The 20,563-nt window shown below is 37.0% G+C and overlaps 2 protein-coding genes across 2 annotated transcripts in view; both read right to left on the minus strand.

Annotated features, from left to right (window-relative positions):
• The window catches only part of LOC110461058 (hemicentin-1-like), a 92,037-nt gene that overhangs the window by 33,625 nt on the left and 37,849 nt on the right, over positions 1-20,563 (minus strand). The window contains exons 7-21 of the mRNA XM_021514336.1: positions 20,141-20,434; positions 19,000-19,302; positions 12,415-12,717; positions 11,653-11,952; positions 10,519-10,818; positions 8,990-9,289; positions 8,012-8,311; positions 7,152-7,451; positions 6,491-6,790; positions 5,948-6,244; positions 5,222-5,521; positions 3,307-3,606; positions 2,217-2,516; positions 1,238-1,537; positions 448-747 (exon numbers count right to left, since the gene is read on the minus strand). Of these exons, the coding sequence (XP_021370011.1) occupies positions 448-747; positions 1,238-1,537; positions 2,217-2,516; positions 3,307-3,606; positions 5,222-5,521; positions 5,948-6,244; positions 6,491-6,790; positions 7,152-7,451; positions 8,012-8,311; positions 8,990-9,289; positions 10,519-10,818; positions 11,653-11,952; positions 12,415-12,717; positions 19,000-19,302; positions 20,141-20,434 (4,497 nt within the window). The remainder of the gene's footprint in view (positions 1-447; positions 748-1,237; positions 1,538-2,216; positions 2,517-3,306; positions 3,607-5,221; positions 5,522-5,947; positions 6,245-6,490; positions 6,791-7,151; positions 7,452-8,011; positions 8,312-8,989; positions 9,290-10,518; positions 10,819-11,652; positions 11,953-12,414; positions 12,718-18,999; positions 19,303-20,140; positions 20,435-20,563) is intronic.
• Positions 15,329-17,131, minus strand: LOC110461060 (neural cell adhesion molecule 1-B-like). Its single transcript, XM_021514340.1, has 2 exons — positions 16,597-17,131; positions 15,329-15,790 (listed from the first exon to the last, which is right to left on the minus strand). Exons 1-2 carry the CDS (start codon positions 16,832-16,834, stop codon positions 15,390-15,392), a joined length of 639 nt encoding a protein of 212 aa, XP_021370015.1. The 5' UTR covers positions 16,835-17,131; the 3' UTR covers positions 15,329-15,389.

Raw genomic sequence — 20,563 nt, forward strand, 5'->3', positions numbered from 1 at the left:
GAGAATGATTGTGGAGCTTTTTATAATTCACAAATAGCCGTAATAGACACATGTTTCAAGTTTATAAATAATGGTCACATAGACTAGAAGTTATAGAAGTGGGGCTAGAAAAAAATATGGGATTTGGCACTAATTACGTCAAATATGGTACATGTATTTGTATTACAGCGATTATTGGTAAGATTTTGACAGTTTGATAACAGCTTAAAAAACAGAAATTGTTTTGTAATAAATTCTTTTTTCTTAACTTGTTCACCGCTGAAATTTTATAATGAACTATTCCAACCTTTGAATTTGAAGAGTTCAAGTGTCTTCAGGGGTGAATGAGTTAACAAAATAATATATTAGATTTCATTTTCCAAGTTAAAAAAACTGAATTGAACCTTGCACCTAATTTCAAGAACTTTAACACCAGGTGTCAAGTATGATCAAGGAGAAACCACTCACTTCCTGTCACAGATAGAGTGATGCTCGTCCCGATTCCTGTGCCGATGCTGTTCGTTGCCTGACAGACGTACGTGCCACTGTCAGTACTGGCGACATTGTTGATCACTAGCGTCGGACTTGTAGTAGACCCACCCGAGTATTTCGATCCGTCAATAGCGATGGAGGAAGTAGTTCCGCCCGTTGACCTCTGCCAGACGACGGATGTAATCGCTGGATTGGCCGACACGGAACACTGGAGTGTTACCACAGAGTTGGTGTTTACAGAGTATGTGGTTTGACCGATGGTGACCACAGGAAGATCTGGATATGATAAATATTTAACATGTAACGTACACATGGAAGAATCAAGAAGGCTTTCGGTGGCTCCAGATTTTCTTTAAAAGTAATTTTCAAATCTAATCACTTTGAAACTCTCCAAACATACCATTCATGCAATTATTCGATGTGCCTGAAAATACTGCATACTGGGAAACTTCACCCAGTCAAACTTTCACCCTTTACTGGTTGAATTAATTTCGCCCTTGACATGCTATTATAATGTATAGTATGTTGTGAACTGTTTTTCAATGTGGTGGTCTAATATACCTTCTCATAACCAAGGGCGAAAATGGCAAAAAATAAAAATGTGGTAAAAATTTCCTGTTTTTCAGCATTGTATTGACATAAACTTTAAATTTGCCTTTATTCACACATTAAATTCCAAAATTCCATGCACAGGTTGTGCAAAACATCAAAGTTTATAGATCAACAATGATTCATAATTATACCAGGGGTGATAACTCCAACTTACTTCCTGTGACAGTCAGTGAGATCTGTGAACTTTGACCTGTCCCCACACTATTGATGGCGAAACAAGTATATGTTCCGCTATCTCCGGGATTAGCAGTTATCACTGTGAGCGAGGGGTTCGAGGTAGTGGCTCCGCTGAAGTTTACGCCGTCAACAGTGACGCCAGCCGTGGCGCCATTCTGTATACGTTGCCAGTAGACAGATGTAATCGTGGGATTCGCTGACACGGAGCATTGGAGCGTGACGGAGTTTCCAGTGGTGATGGAGTAAGAACTCTGGGTTACCGTAAGGGACGGCACACCTACAACAACAACACGGTTTTGTTTACTTGTGCATGTAGTTCTCTTCAACAAAATAAATTAAAAAAATATTCAACATCAACCCAACAAAAAAAATGTACAATTTAACACAAATTCCCAGTATATGTGCGTTTCTTTCATCAAGTGTCACCACAGAATTATAATTACTTACGCTATGATAATAAATTGACAATTTTAACAATTCTAGATTACGTCCCTTTCTCTGGTAATTCTGTAGTATAAGTGATGCTACTTGAAAAAAACGGAAACAACTGTTATAATACTGCATACTGGGAAATATTTGCCCTTCAATGGTAAAATCCATTTTCGCCTTCACATTTAATTACTATTTATATACTGTAAATATACTATTTGCTGTAATGATGAATTTGCCCTCATTATGGAGGGCGCAAAAGGCAAAAATTAAACTGACATGAACATTTCTCGGCATACAGTTCATCAACTTAAAATCATCAGCTAGCAGCAGTAGTTTTTTTTATGGTAAAACTTTTTTATGTAATTTCTGATAAAAATATAAAATGAACATTTATAGCAACAAATATCTGATGCAACTTCAACTCCATATGGACATCCTGTATAAAACAAATTTTGTAGAACCACTATAAAAATATTTAGTAGATTTTCACAAAATGAGAAAAGTAATATTTCCGGCACACTTACTTCCTGACACTGTGAGAGTCACGACACTGCTCTGACCAGTGCCCACGCTGTTGGACGCCTTACAGAGGTAGGAACCAGCGTCGTCACTGTTAGCACTCAGAACGGTCAGCGTCGGCGAAGAGGTGGTGGACCCGCTGTACGCTCCGGTACCCATGGTCAGGGTCGTGTAAACGTTATTTAAGAGCTTCTGCCAGAAGACGTTAGTAACAGCTGGGTTCGCTGATACGGAACATTGAAGCACAGCATTGTTTCCCGTGGTAACGGTGTAGGAGGTAGGAGAGGCTATCACGGTAGGTACACCTGTGGATTTCAAATTAAAAAGTTGCCTGATTATGGTCAGTGGTATCTATGGTCAGATTTCAAATTTTTGACAACAACAAAATTGTCTTGGTTAAGAATAGCTGTTCTTCATATGTGTGTACTATGTGTAATGTGTTAAGGTAAAATCACAATGTCAGCCATTAAGCTGAGACACTCAACTTCAAATATAAAACAAGCCATTTGGATTGATATGTCTTGCCTTAATGCCCCACTTTGACCATGAATGCACATATCAGAGAAACTAGCTTAAACAACAAAAACTTAATGTTGATGGAAATGCTGACAAAGTCAATGGACTATGAAAGGTAGGCCGCATCCAGCATTTGATGCATGGGTTGAGATGTACTACCTAAGATGCATCTATGATCCAAGTTTGGTTGGTGTAGCACTTATACTTTCAGAGAAACTAACTTAAACACAATACAAATATGTTGACGTCGCCATTGCCAAAAAAGCAACATCTAAGTATCACTTCCACTTTGTGGCGTCTAGACAAAAACGAATAATAATATCAGCCATGACCACACATAACCAAAACATTAAAAATTTGAAATCTCCTTTCAATGTGTTTGGTATATCTCTTTGGTAATAATGAGTGCCTAATTTCCATGTGAAGAGATTAATTTATTATAGTTAAATTTGACGGTTCTTAAAAAGTTCGGGAAAAGGGTGATCCATATCTAAACAGAAGTTAAGGGGAGATTACTGCACCTAGGAAAACCACAGTACAGTGGGACAAGGATTCTGAAGTTTGTAACATTAAACTTACTTCCTGTGACAGAGAGTGTAGTGGAACCACTCTGTCCCGTACCGACAGAGTTAACGGCAAAACAAGTGTACGATCCGGAGTCACTTGCATCAGCTGTGATCACAGTCAGGGAAGGGGAGCTAACTGTTGCCCCTGAAAAGTTTACGTTGTCGATAGTGATGGATTGCACCCCTGAACCAACATTTCGCTGCCAGAACACAGACGTATGCGAGGGGGTCGCAGATACGGAACAAGATAGGGTGATGGATGTTCCCGTGGTAACACTGTACGACGATTGGGAAATAGCAACACTGGGCACATCTGAAAGTTGAAAATAAAATATTATTTCAAAGTTTAACTTTAGATCTTTTCTTTAAATACCAATTTACGGAGGCTATTACTGAGCAATTTAAGGTTTTATGCTACTTTTCACAATTTATACCTGGGGATGTTTTTTTTGCGTAAATATAGCACTCATTCCCAGTCATTGCAGGGTAACCCAGGCAGTCGTAATGATGATGTGGGTTTTGATTAAATATGACTCATTCTCAGCCACTGACAAGGAGTGAAGGAGAGCCTGTCCTTTCACTAATTCAATAAACACCATATTCTCTTTGAGACATTGACTAGGAGTGGAGGGGCAGTCCTAAAACTAATTGTGGGTTTTTATGTGGCTTAAATATGGTATTCACTTCCCGATATCAAAGAAAGGGATAACCAGGGTTGTCCTAATATTGACAGTTGTTTTTTCCTACAGAATGGTGTCGCTTCCTATTATATTGATGTCAAGGAATGGTAGGGGCATGCAGGCTTATTAGTGACAATAGGAGTTTTGCTTTAATACTTTAAGCCTAGAGGGCCATTACACATTCTCACTGATGTTACAGGACCACACAATGGTACCTGTGGATATTTCAAGTGGAGCTGAAAAGATTTGGGTGGGCTTATCACCAGGCATTGGCTTATTGCTGGATAAATATAGCAAAGTTGCCAACTCTCCCTATTAAGGAGGGAGACTACCAATTTTGGACCCTTAAATTGAGAATTTTTAACCAGTGAATTTGCTGAACTATTCCTATTTTCTAAGATCTGATGATTTCCTCTGACAGAACAGCTCAAACGATGCCATGTCAAAGTTTCATTTTTTCCCTATAGTGTATATTATAACACACATTTTATTTATGCTTTTAATTCTGAGCAATCATAATCTCCAGCATGGAAATTTCAAAAAAGTATGTTAATGAGGTATTCCAACATGGCAACAATAATTAGAAATATAAATAAATATTTTCATAATAGTATTTGGGAAGTATTCGAAATTAAAGAAACAGTCATTTCAAAGTTCATTTAAAGGTTATGAATTTTGATGCATTTGGGGGCCAAAACAGGCCCAAACCATAAACAGTCCTTTGTTATCTATTCCGTCTTTGCGTATTGCAGAGTTATCTTCTCTTGTAAGCAGGTATTGATTGTTACGTCATTTGTTTGTGAGAGTAATCATCAATTTTTGAGAAGACGACGTAATTTTCTCACACAAATCAATGACGTAACAATCGATACCTGCTCACAAGAGAAGATAACACTGCAATATGCAAAGACATAATAGTCAAATCCTTAAATGTATTAAATCTTTGGTTAGGTCAAAATAAAATTTCAGTTAATGTATATAAATGGATTGGTATAACTATTATATACCGGAGATAAAATCAGTATGACTCATAGGAACTGATAGATTAACATATTTATTGGCATTGACTTAATTTAAAACCATTCAGAGCACTTAATTTTATTAAATATTGAACATAAATAAAATAAGTTTCATATTGTATGACAATTATTTTATAATTTAAGGCATAGATAAAGGTAAAAACAACATGATAGTTAAAAACAAGTGTTATAAAACATTGACCAACTAGGAGTGGACAACGAGACTTACTTCCTGAGACTGTTAGCGTAGTAGTGCCACTCTGTCCTGTCCCGACCGAGTTGGTGGCGAAACATGTGTACGAACCGGAATCACTAGAGTCGGCTGATATCACCGTCAGAGAAGGGGAGCTAACTGTTGCGCCAGAGAAGTTCACGTTGTCAATTGTGACCGATTGTGACCCTGAGCCGATGTTTCTCTGCCAGTACACTGTGGTGTGTGTGGGACTCGCGGATACAGAACAAGTCAACGTAACAGTTGTTCCCGTGGAAACGCTGTAGAAAGACTGGGCTATGGACACTGTCGGCACATCTGTAATTTAGAATTGCAATACACTTCTTTTAACATATCTACTTTGACTAAAACTTAATCTGTCAAACAAGAATTACAGATACTATATAAATATATAACTCCTCCTATAGATTTTGTTTATATGAAACAATTAAATAAATAAATAGATTTTAAGAACATATTTGACAAACTTGTGTTATCTTTTTCATAACTGTACGTTTTAAGCATTTATTACAAAACTTTTCTTCCTACTGACTGTGATTGTAAATGAATATATGCATGCTCAATGAAGCTCTGCAGGTAAGCTACAAATGCTAACACTCTATCAAAGATTTCCTTTATAGACAGATTCCTGAATTCGCAAAGATGGCAAAGATGAATTGAGCTGTTATATGACACCCTGTAATCCCTGTTGCTGTTCTATCCTCGGACTATAGTTTGACTTACTTCCACTGACAGAGAGTGTTGTCGTACTCTGCCCAGTCCCGACGGAGTTCGAGGCAAAGCACGTGTATGAACCGGCATCTCCGCTGCTTGCTGTGATCACCGTTAGGGAAGGGGAGCTAACTGTTGCACCAGAGAAGTTTACGTTATCCACAGAGACTGACTGCGTTCCTGAACCAACATTTCTCTGCCAGAATACTGAGGTTACGGAAGGGTTACCGGACACAGAACAACCCAGCGTAATTGACGACCCGGAATTGATGCTATAGGAAGACTGGACTACGGAAACAGCTGGCACACCTACATAAACATATGATTTACATATACAGCAAAACCTCAATATAATGCCCTTTTATATACATTTGTAGTGCCACTTTTCATATAGTGCCCCTTATTATATAATATCTGTATCTATTCAGTGAAGTCTCAGGAAGATTTTGATTCTGTATCTAAAATTTCACTTATCTGGGAAAAAACATCCATTGTTTGAGCTTGTTACACTGTTTTCTTTAAGAATGGTGAAAGTGATTAAATAACTGTACTTACTTCCTGAAACAGACAGGGTGATGGCGCTGCTTTGACCAGTTCCGATAGCATTGGTGGCAAAACATCTGTATGTTCCGGAGTCACCACTGTCAGCCGAGATCACGGTCAGGGAAGGGGAGCTAACTGTGGCACCGGAGAAATTTGTGTTATCGATGGAAATTGACTGTGTTCCTGAACCAACGATTCGCTGCCAGAACACAGACGTATGTCCGGGATTTGAGGATACGGAACATGACAGGGTGATAGACGTTCCCGAGGTGATGCTGTAGGCTGATTGTGAGATGCTCACGGACGGTACATCTGTTGATCAAATCAGAATAACATGTCAATCTTGCACAAAAAGTTGTATTAATTTTTATTTATATCAATCTTGAAAAGTTATGGAATTCAATTCAATGACCCACAGCATCAATTTAAGTGCATCAAGGTATTAAAATACGTAATATAAAACTATGTATATTAACAACGTATAAAATCTATATTGCCTATACAAATCCTATATTATCTGTATATAACCTGTATTCCTATATCACTTGTATAAAACCTACATCACCTGTATAAAACGTTTATTACCTGTTTAAAACCGTATAAAACATATATCACTTGTATAAAACCTATATTACCTGTATAAAACCTTCATAATTTAAAGCATGATACTTACTTCCTGTGACGGAGAGTGTGATAGTTCCGCTCTGTCCAGTGCCGACAGAGTTCACAGCATAACAGGTGTATGTACCGGCATCGTTAGTGTCAGCTGTTATCACTGTCAAGGAAGGGGAGCTAACTGTTGCGCCAGAGAAGTTTACATTGTCGATGGAGACTGACTGCGTTCCTGAACCAACATTTCTCTGCCAGAATACAGAGGTTACGGAAGGGTTACCGGACACAGAACAACCCAGCGTAACGGACGACCCGGAATTGATGCTATAGGAAGACTGGACTACGGAAACAGCTGGCGTACCTACATAAACATATGATTTACATATACAGCAAAATCTACATATAATGCCCCCTTATATAATGCCCCTTTATATAGTGCCCCTTTTTATATAATGGCCCTTTATATAGATTTTCACACATGGAGACTTATGTAATGTATCTAGCACAGGTTCAGGTGGCAGAAATTAAAACTAAGAGGAGTATGTAAGTCTAGAAAATTCCTAAATATAGATTTATAAACTTTATTTTATAAATAAACATAAATTTTACAGCAATTATGAAACAAGTGATTTCAACTTATATCAGTCATTCTTGTTGGCAAGGATGTTAGTGTGCGGGGTCTTAATGTTTGAGGAAACCAGATTACTCGGTGGTGAAAACCAACGTGGTCGAGCAGGTAACCCATACCTTTTTATATCAGATTGTGGAATTGAACCAAAGTTGTCTTAGTGAAATGCAAGTGTGTTATCCACTAGCTGTACGTGCCACTTGAAAAATTCCTTTTCCATCATTCAGAAAAATCCGTTCTTCTTANGTAGTTTTCTTTAAGAATGGTGAAAGTGATTAAATAACTGTACTTACTTCCTGAAACAGACAGGGTGATGGCGCTGCTTTGACCAGTCCCAATAGCATTCACGGCAAAACATCTGTATGTTCCGGAGTCACCACTGTCAGCAGAAATCACGTTAAGGGAAGGGGAGCTAACTGTTGCACCGGAGAAATTTGTGTTATCGATGGAAATTGACTGTGTTCCTGAACCAACGATTCGCTGCCAGAACACAGACGTATGTCCGGGATTTGAGGATACGGAACATGACAGGGTTATAGACGTTCCCGAGGTGACGCTGTAGAATGATTGTGAGATGCTCACGGACGGTACATCTGTTGATTAAATCAGAATAACATGTCAATCTTGCACAAAAAATTCTATTAATTTTTATTTATTCAATCTTGAAATGATATGGAGTTCAATTCAATGACCCACAGCAAAATATTTCCATTTGGTCAATTTAAGTGCATCAAGGTATTAAAATATGTAATATAAAACTATGTATTAATTAACAATGTATGAAACCTATATTACCTGTATAAAATCTATATTGCCTGTACAAAACCAATATTATCCAGATATAACCTTTATTCCTGTATAAAACCTATACTACCTGTTTAAAACTTTACTACCTGTTTAAAACCTATACTACCGGTATAAAAACTATACTACCGGTATAAAAACTATACTACCGGTATAAAAACTATACTACCTGTATAAAACCTATATTACCTGTATAAAACCTACATCACCTGTATAAAACATATATCACCTGTATAAAACCTATATTACTTGTATAAAACCTATATCACCTGTATAAAACCTATATCACCTGTAAAAAAACTATATTAACTGTATTAAACACATATCACCTGTATAAAACATATATCACCTGTATAAAACCTACATCACCTGTATAAAACCTATATCACCTGTAAAAAAACTATATTAACTGTATGAAACACATATCACCTGTATAAAACCCACATAATTTAAAGCATGATACTTACTTCCTGTGACGGAGAGTGTGATAGTTCCGCTCTGTCCAGTGCCGACAGAGTTCACAGCATAACAGGTGTATGTACCGGCATCGTTAGTGTCAGCTGTGATCACTGTCAAGGAAGGGGAGCTTACTGTTGCGCCAGAGAAGTTTACGTTGTCGATGGAGACTGACTGTGTTCCTGAACCAACATTTCTCTGCCAGTATACAGATGTATGTCCTGGGTTCGCAGATACAGAACAAGACAGGGTGATGGACGTTCCCGTGCTTACACTGTACGATGACTGTGATATGGATATGGCTGGTAGATCTGAAAAATAGCGAAAATAATTTACATTAATGTTGATGTTTACATTTTATTAAACAATGGGTATATATCTAAAAACAGCTACAAATCTACATAACATTGTAATGTTTCAATATTATGATTTATATTAATGATCAGTGTATTTGAATATATTGAAAATCTACATGATTGCAATGTTGCATTATATTGTTGAACAGTTGATATAACTAAAATTAGTGGAAAGCCTTCATAATTGTAATTTTTCAGTATTGTAAAATGATTGATATATTTGAAAATATTGAAAAGTCAACAGGATTGTGATGTTTCGATATTGTTGAACGGTCGGTGCATCCAAAAGATATTGAAAAGTCGATAGGATTGTGATGTTTCGTTATTGTTGAACGGTCGGTGCATCCAAAAAATATTGAAAAGCCTACATGAGCACATGTACACTACATTGGAAAATGTTTAAGCAAATGTATCCACTGATAAAGGATAGTGTTCCCTTTAACTTTTCAGTATTTTATATTCCCTTTAACATCAAAATGCGTGTATGGTAATATGGCATCCAGGCAGGTAATTTGCACCCAGATCGCCTGTATAAATCTCATATCACCAGTAAAAATCTCATATCACCTGTATAAATCTCTTATCACCAGTAAAAATCTCATATCTCGTGTATAAATCTCATATCACCTGTATAAATCTCATATCACCTGTATAAATCTTATATCACCAGTAAAAATCTCATATCACCTGTATAAATCTCATATCACCAGTATAAATCTCATATCACCTGTATAAATCTCATATCACCTGTATAAATCTCATATCACCTGTATAAATCTCATATCACCAGTATAAATCTCATATCACCTGTATAAATCTCATATCACCAGTATAAATCTCATATCACCTGTATAAATCTCATATCACCTGTATAAATCTCATATCACCAGTATAAATCTCATATCACCAGTATAAATCTCATATCACCTGTATAAATCTCATATCACCAGTAAATCTCATATCACCTGTATAAATCTCATATCACCTGTATAAATCTCATATCACCAGTAAAAATCTCATATCACCTGTATAAATCACATATCACCAGTACAAATCTTGTATCACCTGTATAAATCTCATATCACCAGTATAAATCTCATATCACCTGTATAAATCTCATATCACCAGTATAAATCTCATATCACCTGTATAAATTGTATATGACTATAACATATCATTCTTACTTCCTGAGACGGTGAGCGTGGTAAAACCACTCTGTCCAGTTCCGACAGAGTTGGTCGCAAAACATCTGTAGGAGCCAGAATCAGAGCTGCTGGCAGAGATCACGGTCAGAGAAGGGGAGCTAACTGTTGAACCGGAGAAGTTTATATTGTCAATGGTGATTGTCTGGGTTCCTGAACCAATATTTCTCTGCCAATATACAGTGGAATAAACTGGGTTCGCGGATATGGAACAAGCCAGTGTAACCGTCGTCCCGGAGCTGACACTGTAGGAGGTCTGTGATACGGACACTGTCGGTACACCTGAAAATAATTTTTAAATTTAATAAAGTAACAAAATACATATGAGAGGTGCGCGATGGGTTTTAGTGCCCATTGATGCAAGATCTTCATTAAGTCCTATGTAAATTGGATGTTTTCTCTTCTTTACTCTGATCTGCTGGATTGGAGACAAAAATATGTAAACAATGCTTGCTAACTTTCGGAAGTTTCCATTGGGGGGGATGCTCATGTTCAGAATTAAGAACATGAACAAAGTGTGTGTATATATACCCCCTAGGGACAAAATAACCCCTTTAAATGGATCTTAGATTACAGGAATCTTTTAGCAAATTCACTGGTTGAAAATGTCAAATTTATGGGTCCAAAATCGGGAAACTCCCTCCTAGGAAGGCAGCGTAGGCATGTATGACAGTACTTTGCAGCAACCTCTGATCAAAACTTTAATTTATACCGCAGTTCATGTATAGTAGACATTGTCCTTTCAAAGGTTCAGAGATCTGACGTAATTAACTGGAGTATTTAAGTGTGTAAGAAACGGTCAAGAGAGATTTCTGATATTTTGCAGCCAATTTTTATCTTCAAATTAAGCAGCCTGAAGCTGTTTTTATTAAACATTGTTTATCAATTAATTTGAAGCAAATAATATATTTTCACTAATCGTATTCATATTACCTGGATGGAAAAACACAAGGGTAAGTGACCCCGGGGAATCAAACCACAACCCTCTTGGTCACTGTACCACCCCCAAGCACCCACCCATCTCTAAGTCTATATAGCTTCGTGATCCAAGGGGACATAACTCCAGATAAAATAACATTTCGATAATAAAAGGCAACTTTTGTCTGCGATACTTACTACCAGTCACGGTGAATGTTGTCTGGGCACTTTGACCTGTGCCCACGCTATTCGTGGCGAAACATCTGTAGAGTCCGTTATCTGAAGAAGCTGCGCTGTAAATCACGAGGGATGGAGAGCTGGTCGTCGACCCGCCATATTTAGAGTTGTCAATGGTGATGGTGCTTGTGACTCCATTTATATTGCGTTGCCAGAAAACGTTGGTTACTGCGGGGGATCCGGACACGGAACAGATGAGTGTGACGGTGCTGCCGGAGGTTGTGGTGTAGCTTGATTGGCTTATACTGACGGAAGGCACATCTGGAAAATTGATATGAAAGGTTTCGCTGTAGCATTGAAAATTGTCTCAAGTTTGGGGCGACAAAAGGGGCAATGGAAATTTATAATGACAGTCAGATCAATGATTGGTGATTTCCATGTCAAAATGGGAGAAACAAGGAATGACTGTTTTATGCTGTTTTGATAACTAAACTAGTTAAATTATTAATAGATCAAGGCCCTCATTAGTGAAACCTACTCTTGTGCTGAAGCATGGATTCTGTGCCCAAACCTACTTACTTGTCACACGCTCAAAAACTTAAGTTTAAACAATTCGTAAATAGTATTCAGGCCGAAGTCTCTCCAATATCTTCCAGATCATTGACAAAATGTAAATTTTGAATAATTTATTACAGGTACTGGAATAAGAAATTTTGCCTTGAGCACGAAATCTGAGTTTGAGCATGAGGACAGTTTCATAAATACAGGCCCTGGATTACTTACTTCCGGAAACAGACACTGTGATGGCAGCACTCTGACTGGTGCCGAGGCTGTTCGTGGCCTTACACAAGTAAGACCCGGAGTCACCAGAATTCGTGTTGTAGATTAAGAGGTTGGGGTTACTGGTCGTCGACCCGCCATAGTTCGTCCCGTCAATTGATAATGTTGTATAGACATTGTTGGTGTTCAATTTTTGCCAAAATACGGAAGTAACCGCTGGACTACCAGATACGGAACATGACAGTTCGATGGTTGATCCGGTAGATGAGGAATACGCTGTAGTGGCAGCGGTCACAGTGGGAACACCTGAAATTTTACACAGTTGTATGATCAATATAACTTCCTGTCCTAGTCTTATAGTTCTGAAAATTGCATTAATTAATATAAAATCAGAAAAAGTTTTTTGATTTGTTTCAAAAGCAATTTCGGTAATTAGCATCTAAAATAAATCAAAATTAATACATTAGATTTGGCCTAGGAATATAAATCTTCTACAATGTGAACTCCAACGATCAGCATCCCCTGGAATCTCATAGTTTCAACATGTACATGCACAAAAATAAATATTCAACAGAAAAAAATATAAGACATTTTTTTGCTTTGGGAAAGTTAGTGTCAAACAAGGTCAAGGACATGTTACAGAGGTCAAGAAAAGGTAACGAGGTCAACAAAGGTCACGGAGAGACAAAGAATGTGAAGGTCAAGGTTACTGATATCATAGAAAGACGACAAAGCCCATTTGTAGGAAACATGAGCCTATTATTATAAATGCAGTTTGATATTTTTGGTTAATGTATTTTAGGCATGGAAAGTGCTTATATTCTTGTGTGATAATCACTATTCCATACCCTTAAAACAAAAGATTTCATTTTAAACTATTCAAGAAAATTTACCATAGATTTTAATTTTCCTTTAAAACGTATATTATACAATAGAAACTACAAAATGCAGTTTGTCCATTGCATCATACAATTTGGCTATAGAGTTCAAACTAAGGTTTAGGTAGTACCCCTACTCCCACATAGAAAAATTAGAAAAGGGAAAGAAAAAACATCTTGCTGAATTTTTAAAAACCAAATTGTAACTGCAAAATTACCTAAGGTACCAGATATGTGAAAGTTTCATAAATTTCTATCAAACCTGTAGTAGTACTTTAAACGAAATACATAAGCAGACGTCAGAAAAGGGGCTGAACTCGAAACAAAATTGTCAAAATCAAAAATAAAATTGCAGGCAGACTTTAAAGCAATGATTATCAAATACCAAGTTTCATAAAAAAATGTTTGAGAAGAAATACATCAGTTGTGCATTTGTCAAACTTCTGTCCATAGGTGGTTGAAAGAAAGGCATCCTGATGCCAGTATATCCCCTGCCTGTTTAACCATAAAGAGTATACATTTTTAAGTAATTGTTGTCCTAAAGAAGATAAATATCTCACAGAAAATTGACATCAATACATAGTGTCATATATATTATACTGTATCATTTGACAAGGGGGATTTATAACTGATTTGTCTATCCAGGTAAAACAACCATACATAGTGTTGTATATGTAATACTGTACATCATTTGACAAGGGGGATTTATAATTGATTTGTTTATCCAGGTAAAACAACCATACATAGTGTTGTATATATTATACTGTATCATTTGACATGGGGGATTTATAACTGATTTGTCTATCCAGGTAAAACCACTGAGTCAGTCCATTAAAATACCCATCAGTATGAGTTAATATTCATGTCCAGTTTAAATAAGTAAATAAGTAAATTTATATAATAAAGAATGGAACTATTCAGAATTTTGCATTAAATTCAACATTTTTTTATTGAAAGCAAATAATGTGAATATTGTAATACTTACTGTCACTTCTGTATACTTAAAAAATCCCCAATTACCCTTCAAGTGTATCCGAACATAAAATTATGTTTATCATGTAAACTGTTCCTTTGGAGGGACCCCTACAATCTACTTATATATGCAGCTGACACACCCCTTCCACTTGAATAATGAAACACCGGAGCACACAGTGTTTAAGTGGGGAAAGAGAAGGAAAATGGGAATAGAAAATCATGAATATTAATATCAAATCATGAATATTGATGTTATTTCATGAATATTCATATTAGTTGATGAATATTCATGTTTCTGCATGAATATTCATATCACATCATGAATATCATATAACATCATAAATATTCATGTTATAACCTGTAGATTTCTTTTCAGTAGTTATTAAATGTACCATTACTTGGGTATGCAAATTTGTTTTACTGTAGTGGAGACCCCAACATCCTGCCGTAACTCTGCGAAAAGAATATGACGATGGCAGAAATTCCCATTAAGTCTAACTTAAAATGGTTCGAATTATGAAAAGGTCTTTTTACACAACCAATAACATTTTCTATGTGACCTTTCGATGACTAGTACGATATGTATACTGTCACCTTTACAGACAAATGACCAGTGAAGCGTTTGCACACAAAGGTGTAAAATGTGTACGAGTTGTCCACAAAATCAATGTTGATTTGGCTACGATGTAAGCATATGTACAATAGTTGTTATATATGTACCAAAATGACTCGATTCAGCTATGCTTTGTAAAATGTGTATTGGTTGTGTAAACAGAACTTTTCATAATCCATACTTACATACCTGAAGAAAATGTTTAGAAATATTAAAATGGTACGAGATATCTGCTCAAGAAATTGAAGGGGAACATTCTCTGAGATACATCAGCAACAATTCTTAATAATTTGGCAAATCTATTGTTAGATTGAGATACACCAAAAGGACCCACAAGGAAAACAGTTCATCACACACAGATTGCTGTAATGATAAATTCGCCCTCCAATACAAAGGGCGGAAAAGCCGAAAAAGACAAAAATTAAACTGCAGCGAAAATTACCCAGTATACAGTTAACAGGGGATGGCTGAGGAAAAAGTAACCATCAAGAAATAATTTCAATATAATAAGGTTAATTTGAATGAAAGTGGAAGCGATGTGTCGGCTGCGCAAAGGTGGCATCTGCCGAATTCGAAGTGACAGCTGCGTAAGAGAGATACTTGCTACCAATAACAGACAAAGAGATGGTGCCACTCTCGCTGATGCCAATACTGTTGACTGCGTAACAGACATAGTTCCCCTCATCTCCGCTGTCGACATCGTGGACAACCAGTGATGGAGAACTAATGGTTCCCCCCTCGTATTTGTCTCCGTCGACGTCCAGGGTGATTGTCACGTTGTTTGACATTGTGCGTTTCCAGTAGATGGTTGTGATTTCCCAACCGGCGCTTGCTGTAGCAGAGGCTTGGAGTAACGCTGTGCCTCCCAGCGTGACATCGTAGGCAGAACTGTTAATCGACACGGAGGGGATGCCTACAACACAGAAGAGTCACGCAAAAGTTTTGAATATTTTTTTTTTAAATATTCAATAATATTCACAGAGTAGTTTCTATGGCGAGCAGATGCCTTAAAGCAAACATTTTTTATCATGAAATTTTGTCATTAACCTCAAATTAAAATAGAATCTAACTTTAATAGGAGAAAGCAATAAATCAGAACAAGATTTCCAAAATCTTTCTATGTAAAATGATAATAAAAGAATTTTGAATTCATGAAATTTCATTGAAATTGAAAATTAATAAAAATATATAGGTATTAACCCCTGAAAACTCTTCACTTAGAAATCAATTATTCTGCCAAGATTCCTGGTCAGTAAAGTTGAGAATAAATTGTCCTTCTATATATATTCTAGTCAGATCAATAACAAATCTTCTTTTAGAGGTTTTACTTAGTTTCTCTGTTCCACTACACTGTTTTTTTTCCTGTACACAGTTACCTCCCCTTAACCTTCGTTTAGCAGTAACTGTTGACCAGGTATTGCCTTCAGTTACAGCAATAGTATAACAATCAGAACACTGTTGAATATTGATTTGTTTATTTCATATTATTATTTTTATAAAGTCCTGCAAGGTATGGTTTCCTTTTCAGAAATGTTTTATCAAATCTATTATAAGTCATGCCAGAAAAAAAAAAGTTTCAAACACGTCGTTTCAGCTTCTGGCAGTGGCACAGGAAAACTTAAGCGTTAAGTACGACATAAGTTTTTATTTTCAAATCATGCTTATAAGCAAACAAAATTCATAACAGTTAATGCTTCTTATGTAAAAACCTGTACTTACTTCCCCTGACGGTGAGGTCCATGACGCCACTTTCGCCAGTGCCCAGGCTGTTGGTGCTGAGACAGACGTAACTGCCCGCATCGATACTGTCCACGTTGTAGATGACAAGGGAAGGGGAACTGACCAGACTGCCTCCGTAGTTAATTCCATCAACGGTGATGTTTTGTCGGCTACCATTTGTAAATACCCGTTGCCAGGTAACAGAATTAATGGCCGGGCTAGCGGACACATTGATCATAAGCGTGACTGTGGTTCCTGAACTAACGTTGTAAGCTGATTGGCTGATAGACACAGAGGGTGCTAAAAGATGTGACACACACACAGGGAGAGAAAAGAAGGCAGAAAAGAAATAACATGTGGTGCTCAAAAGAAGTGGACAGTATCTGACCTCAAATAGTCTATGATTTGTATCCGAGTTATCTCCCTTTAGAGTATTTTGCTGCTCGATTTACACATTGTTACTGTGATTTGTATCCGAGTTATCTCCCTTAAGGGTATTTGCTGCTTTACACATTGTACCTGTGATTCGTATCAGAGTTATCCCCCTTAAGATTAATTGCAGCTTCACAAATTGTACCTTTGATTTCATTGTATCAGTTATCTCCCTTAACTCATTCACCCCTGATATTTCATAATGAACTATTCCAACCTTTGAACTGGAAGAGTTCAAATGTGTCGTCAGGGTTGATTGAGTTAAGGGTATTGGCTGCATTACACATTATATCTGCGATTTGTGTCAGAGTTATCTACTTTCTTAAGGGTATTAGCTACATTGCAAATTATACCATCTGTTTCTGAGTTATCTCCCCTAAGATGTTTACTTGTGATTTATGTCAGAGTTAAAAGAAAGAAGTTCTAATACCATTTTTTTTTACAGAAATGACTATTTTCGTGTCAAATACTGTCCAGTGCATATGTTAAGTGAGATATTTTTTGAGAAGGGAAAAAGAAAAAAGAAAGCAAAATAGCAAAGAAGCAAAAAAGCAAAACTATGCATTTCTGTTCAAATTGTCTTCATGAGCTTCAAGCAATGACACACAAAAAAAAAGTATATGTAATTATTAATAAAATCATCTGGCCCTTCTGAGAGTCACAAAACCTTTTAACTTTAAGAATGCTTTCAACTCTCAAATATCAAATATCTTACAGGCTATATTACCTGAAATGTTCATTTGAACAGTGATGGGAGAAATCTCACTAAAACCATGGAACATTAAATATGATTTTGTTCATAGCTGAGAACGTTCTCTGAGTTAAAAAGTTTTGTGATAATAGAGCTTAAGCATATAATATTAACACCAACACTGTGAATTCATTATACATACAGTTACAAAAAACCCATGTGCATGAAAGTCCGCTTTATAACAGGGTTTTAGATATCTGTTTTTGTAAAAGCATCAATTCTATATAAATTTGGTGAACAAAATATCATTACTGATATTGTTTTCGATAAAATTGCTAAAAGTCTGCTTGAATATATGTAAAAGGCTCTGTTTATTAAGTCAACACATGCGCTGTATATATAAAGGCTAAATAAAACATGTTTGACAAAAGTCGACTCAACTGTAGTGATCTATATACGGGTATCAACTAATTATGTCTGTTATAGACAGGTATCCATGGTAGACAGAGTCTGTCACAGACAGGTGTCCACTTTAGAAAAGTATCCACTATAGACAGGTGTCTGTCATAGACAAGTGTTCATTACTAAGACAGGTGTCTATTACAGACAGATGTTTGTTAGACATGTGTCCACTATAGAAAACTATCCTGACTATAGACAGGTACGTGTCTGTCATAGACAGGTGTTCATTATTAAGACATGTGTCTATTATAGACAGGTATCAGCCTTAGACAGGTATCTATTATAGACATGTGTTTGTTACAGATATGTGACCACTATAGACAGGTATGTGTCTTAGACAAGTCTCTATTATAGACAAGTCTCTATTATAGACAGGTATTTGTTACAGACAGGTCTATATATAAGCCGGACTACAAAAAGACTTACTTCCTCCGACACTGTCAATGAGGTCAGAGTTTCTGCACCGCCTCCCATGCTAAAAATAAGCCATATCTATATATAAGCCGGACTACAAAAAGTCTTACTCCCTCCGACACTGTCAATGAGGTCAGAGTTTCTGCACCGCCTCCCATGCTAAAAATAAGCCATATCTATAAATAAGCCGGACTACAAAAAGACTTACTTCCCCCGACACTGTCAATGAGGTCAGAGTTTCTGCACCGCCTCCCATGCTAAAAATAAGCCATATCTATAAATAAGCCGGACTACAAAAAGACTTACTTCCTCCGACACTTTCAATGAGGTCAGAGTTTCTGCACCGCCTGCCATGCCAAAAATAAGCCATATCTATAAATAAGCCGGACTACAAAAAGACTTACTTCCTCCTGACACGGTTAAAGTGATAGGATTTCCTGCACCCGTCGCTAGGGTATTGACAGCAAAACATCTGTATGATCCGGAGTCAGATGTCTGGGTGCTGCTGATTTGAAGCGACGGTGCAGATACAGTGGCACCCGAAAATCGTGAGGATGAAGTGCTGATGGCTGTCGTGGTTCCACCCTTTGTGACTTGCCAGTAGACGGAGGAAACAGACGTAGAACTGGAGTAGGAACACGACAGGGTTACAGTGGTACCTGTCGACACGCTGTACGATGTCTGTACCGTGGAAAGTATTGGGGCACCTGATAAAAGAAAGTTTGATTAATTTATTATGATCTTAAGAATGCATACTTAATGAGGTGGATTAAAACATTGGACACTTAAAACAAAAATTCGGTAAAGATATACATTTGATGAATGATTATACTCAAACCCAAAAGATGATATCAAATAATTGGAAAACAAGGTTTGGAAAATTTGTTCCACAAAATTTAAGCAAGCAACTCATTTGGGGAAAAAAATATAAACTTAACTGATTTTACAACAATTATGACACAAGTTAAAACAACTGATATTAATCGTTCTTGTTGGTCCGGATTTAAGCGTGTGGGGGTCTTAATGTGGGAGGAAACCAGAGTACCTGGAGAAAACCCACTTGGTCGGGCAGGTGACCCCATACCTGTTCCTGTGAGGAGGATTGAACCCCGCCCACCTTGATGAAAGGCAAGTGGGCTATCGACTGCACCACCAGACCACCCTTGTTTGAGGACATAACCAAGGTTCAAACAATCGAAAGTTTGGATAATCAGGGTTTGAATAATTGCCGTTTAACTGTACTGGGAATTACAAAAGTAGAAATTGACCTGCTATGGATGTTTTTGCTAATTGATCAAAAAAACAATTAGGGGAAAAAAGATATGGGACATAGAGGAAAACATATTCACAAATTCTAAACTGTGCCTTTCAAACGTATTACCAATGTCAAAATCTTGTATTCCGAAATCCTTACATACTAACAATGCTCTCTAGGGGGTGAAATGAACTCTTGTAAAAAAAAGATTTTCACGAGTAAAAGCAAAAGTTTCACAGGAACAAAATTCTCCTGGTACATAAAACAAAAAATCTGATTGGTCAATTTACCTGAGGAAACAATCAATGTTATTTGATTTCCAGTTGTGGTTCCGGCAGTGTTTTGACCGTTACACACATAGGTTGCTTGGTCATTCGAATCGATGTTGTAGATGACCAGCGAAGGTGCGCCAACAGATGACCCGCCGTAGTTTGAGTTGTCAATGGTGAGGGTGGTCGTCTGACCATTGAATGCTATCTTCTGCCAGAATATATTGGTCGCCCCGCTAACAGTACAGGCCAGTGTGACAGTGTTTCCCTGTACGATATTATAGCTTGTCTGTGAAACAGTTACTGTGGGTAAACCTAAAACAATAAAAAACAAAAAAAATATTACTTTTTTCATATTTCATAATTTTAGACAATGGAAATTGGTCTTACCTGGTAATAAAAAAAAATCTAAAAATTGTTGTCAAGACTTACAAAAAACCCCGT

Source organism: Mizuhopecten yessoensis, unplaced genomic scaffold, assembly GCF_002113885.1.
Source record: "Mizuhopecten yessoensis strain PY_sf001 unplaced genomic scaffold, ASM211388v2 scaffold10553, whole genome shotgun sequence".
NCBI lineage: Eukaryota > Metazoa > Mollusca > Bivalvia > Pectinida > Pectinidae > Mizuhopecten > Mizuhopecten yessoensis.